General features: G+C 36.1%; 1 protein-coding gene across 1 annotated transcript; it reads right to left on the reverse strand.

Moving 5' to 3' along the window:
- Nucleotides 1-2,775: 2,775 nt before the first annotated feature.
- LOC105703658 (endocuticle structural glycoprotein SgAbd-2-like) lies at nucleotides 2,776-3,126 on the reverse strand (the record flags this gene model as incomplete). Its single annotated transcript, XM_023433602.1, has 1 exon — nucleotides 2,776-3,126. A coding segment is annotated over one exon (351 nt), but the record flags the coding sequence as incomplete, so codon positions are not given.
- Between the last annotated feature and the right edge of the window lie 569 nt (nucleotides 3,127-3,695).

The following is a 3,695-nucleotide window of genomic DNA, read 5'->3' on the forward strand; positions in this document are numbered from 1 at the left end:
TTTTTGCAAAGATTCCCGTGAACAGGATTTTCAATGTACATGGATACCAAGAGTGCAATAATGCAGTTTTTGGACTCCATCTACTCTTGCGTATTAATTCTGAAGAACATGTAAAACGGTACGATGCACGTTAAACTTTTTCCCAATTTTTCCCTACCAATCCTAAATCTCTTCCTAAGTGTTTCTAATTGACAGTGCTCCACAGGATAATTGTCCGCGTATTCGTGGATAAAAACTGACCGTGCATTTTTTTTCGAGTACACGTGCTCCGATTCCCAAGAGGGGATAAATCAGTGCGAATGTTATGAATGCGAAATGGTCGAACTTTTACGGCGGGCGTAGTAAAACCTTAAGGACCACGTGGCATCAGCGGGGCACACGGGACCGACACTAAAAAAGCTCATATCTCGTCGCCATCGCGTAATCTCGTTGCATTCTCGCGTGCAGCGGATGCATCTTTCGCGCCAAATCCCGAAGAGACCCTAGTAGCATAGAATAATTCCTAAATATTTCTTTGTAATATTTACTAAATATCTCAAGCGACAGAATTTTTAAGATTTCTTATAAATTTAATTCGAAGATATCTGAAATATTTGTTGAAAATCTCAATGACATATTTAGTTTCAATAATTTATAAACATATAGAGAAATTATATTTTTTAACTTATTATAATAAAAATAGATTTTTTACTTCACGACTACTATCGGACACTTCATTTGGTATAAAAAAACACGAGAAATTCTTCTAATACTTCCGTTCCGCTATTTCAATTATGGAAGCAAAACGTGTGACTGATTTTAAATATTTTTAAAACGTTCATAATGTATTCGACAGATAATATTTAAAAAAAAATTCTTGTATTAAAATAAAACGAAATGTTTTGTATATCTGGTAGGAAAATATTATGAAAACATACGGAGGTAATGTTATATCAATATTGTAGGGATAATATTCTTAAGTAAACGTTTTGCAAATATTTCAAATGTCTGGTAAATATTTACAAAATGTACGGTAGTCGTTAAATATATAGAAAATATAGGAGAAATATTTTGTGCTACTAGGGGACGCGTCGAGATGCAACTCGGATGGAGCTGGACCGAAAACGTAAATTGATTAAGTGAGCGTCTTACGTCGAGACATCCTTGACATCCTTGAGCCTCGTCGGAGGATGCCAAACGAGCATATATGGCACACAAAACCTGCGGAATGGAATGTTAAACCACTCTCACGTGATGGAGCTTTCGCCGCCTTTACCTCATCCGGATCATCGCATCACCCAGATTGTGGTGCATACTTGCATGCATCTGCGCATTTTTATAGAGTGGTCCGGGTAGCTTCTCGGCAGAAAATAAAGATGCATGAAATTTTTCTATCAAAGGCAAATGCGTATTTGTAGTTTTATGATTTTATTATTATTATCACCCAGATTGTGGTGCATACTTGCATGCATCTGCGCATTTTTGTAGAGTTGTCCGGATAGCTTTTCGGTAAAAAAAAAAGATGCATGAAATTTTTCAAAGGCAAATGCGTATTTGTAGTTTTATGATTTTATTATTATTATCACCCAGATTGTGGTGCATACTTGCATGCATCTGCGCATTTTTATAGAGTTGTCCGGATTGCTTTTCGGTAAAAAAAAAAGATGCATGAAATTTTTCTATTAAGGCAAATACGTATTTGTAGTTTTATGATTTTATTATTATTATCACCCAGATTGTGGTGCATACTTGCATGCATCTGCGCATTTTTGTAGAGTTGTCCGGATAGCTTTTCGGCAGAAAATAAAGATGCATGAAATTTTTCTATCAAGGCAAATGCGTATTTGCAGTTTGAGTAATATAACCACACGCATGGGCGCACGTTAATTAACCCAGAAATATATGCGGTCTTCCCGGAGAATTTTACTGCACTTTTGCATTGATAATTGTTAATAATGTTAAACTTTGCGTCGGTTATCGATGCCCAATGGCAAATATTTTATGCAAACCTTGTCGACCAACAGCATACACGCCGAAAATGTGGCAAAGACGATAGATTGTATATACAGAAAGTTAAACACAAATTTAACTGAGTGTTTACCCTGATTAACAATCTACAGGTAGGTAATACACCCAAGGAAAACAAATTCGGCTTGTTGAGCAAAATCATTCGATTATTTGTTTCGTTTCAGGAAACATTTTGGTTTCGAGAATTGAAATTGACTTCACTTGAACAAACTCGTTTACTCTCGTCAAGTGTTTTACTCAAGTTGTTTTGTTAATTGTAAATACATTTTAGTGAATCACCTAAGTATTTAATTTAATGTGCCAATGAATTTCGACTTGTCAAACAAATATTTTTCTACATGATATATGAATATTTATACAAGTGTATACAGTGGTTAACTTTTGTGAATTTTTTATTTTAAAACAATTCGTATTGAATGTACAATTTTGAGGAATATGTTTCTTTTTCGGTTGAAGGTAAAATTCCAAACATTGTTACGGAAATATGACATGCCATTGAATTTGAGCATGTCAAACAAATATTTGTCTACGTGATATATGAATATTTACACAGGTGTGTACGGTGGTAAACTTTCATGAATATTTCATTTTAAAACGATTCGTACTGAATGTACAATTTCGAGGAATAGGTTTTTTTTTTTCTTTCGGTTGAAGATAAAATTCCAAACACTGTTTCGGAAATTTGAAGCAAGGGAAACAACCTGTGTTCATCTCGGAGTTAATCGACTGTCTTTAAGGGCGAATCATGTGGTATCGAGTGAAACTCATTTAGGCCTCTGGAACCGGAAGTGGTGGCGGAGTGGGCAGATGAGCTCCTTTCGGCTGGAAACCGTTTTCGTCGGCGATGTATTCCAAAGTGATGGGCGTTCCATCAGGGGCATAGTATGTGATGGATCCCTTCTTGACCAGAACATGTCCGTTTCCTTCGGCGTTGAGTTTCAGCGCTCCCTGTTCCCTCAGGGAAGTCCCATCGCCGGACAAGTAGCTAAGTGCATATTGTCCAAAGTCATCGTGGATTTCATCACGACTAATGACGGGAATGATTCCTGGTTTCGGAATTTCCTCTTGGGGGCGAGCCACGGCGATGGCGGTCAAAGCGGAAAGAACGAGTAGCTGAAAACATACGAATTAGATGTAAAATACATAAAGCAAGGCAAACGCATGAATTTATGTAACTCATTACTTAAATGCGCTCATAAACTTTTATCCGAACTGGGTGCACCGAATTGTTTGAAATTCTTTTTTTTATTTTTTTTTTAACGGCGAGACTCTATGAAAGGTCCCGGCGCCCCCGAAATTACATTTTTTATAAGAAATTTAATAAATGAAATCTTGCGGCTGTCAGGACCTTCTCTAGAACTTACATATTTATCTAATAAGATTTCAATCGATTCGATTCACTCAGATCGAAGAAAAGTTTTACAGGGCTATTAAAATGCTTTAATGGATTGAATTTCAAAAAATGTCACGTGTGCATACATTTTTCACGGTAATATGAAAGATTTGAGTGTATTGGACTTTGCGGCTTCTGGTATGGTTTTTAATTAATCATATTCTATATATTTAGTGTACCGTGAGGGAGTGGTAAAATTAATTAATTTCGAAGAGAATTTATAATTGATATGTGGAAATTGTCTTGAAATTGTTGAAACACTTACGAATTTCATGTCGCTGCCGTGCTTGTTGTT

Source organism: Orussus abietinus, unplaced genomic scaffold (assembly GCF_000612105.2).
Source record: "Orussus abietinus isolate OABI.00-Male unplaced genomic scaffold, Oabi_2.0 scaffold109, whole genome shotgun sequence".
NCBI classification, from domain to species: Eukaryota; Metazoa; Arthropoda; class Insecta; order Hymenoptera; family Orussidae; genus Orussus; species Orussus abietinus.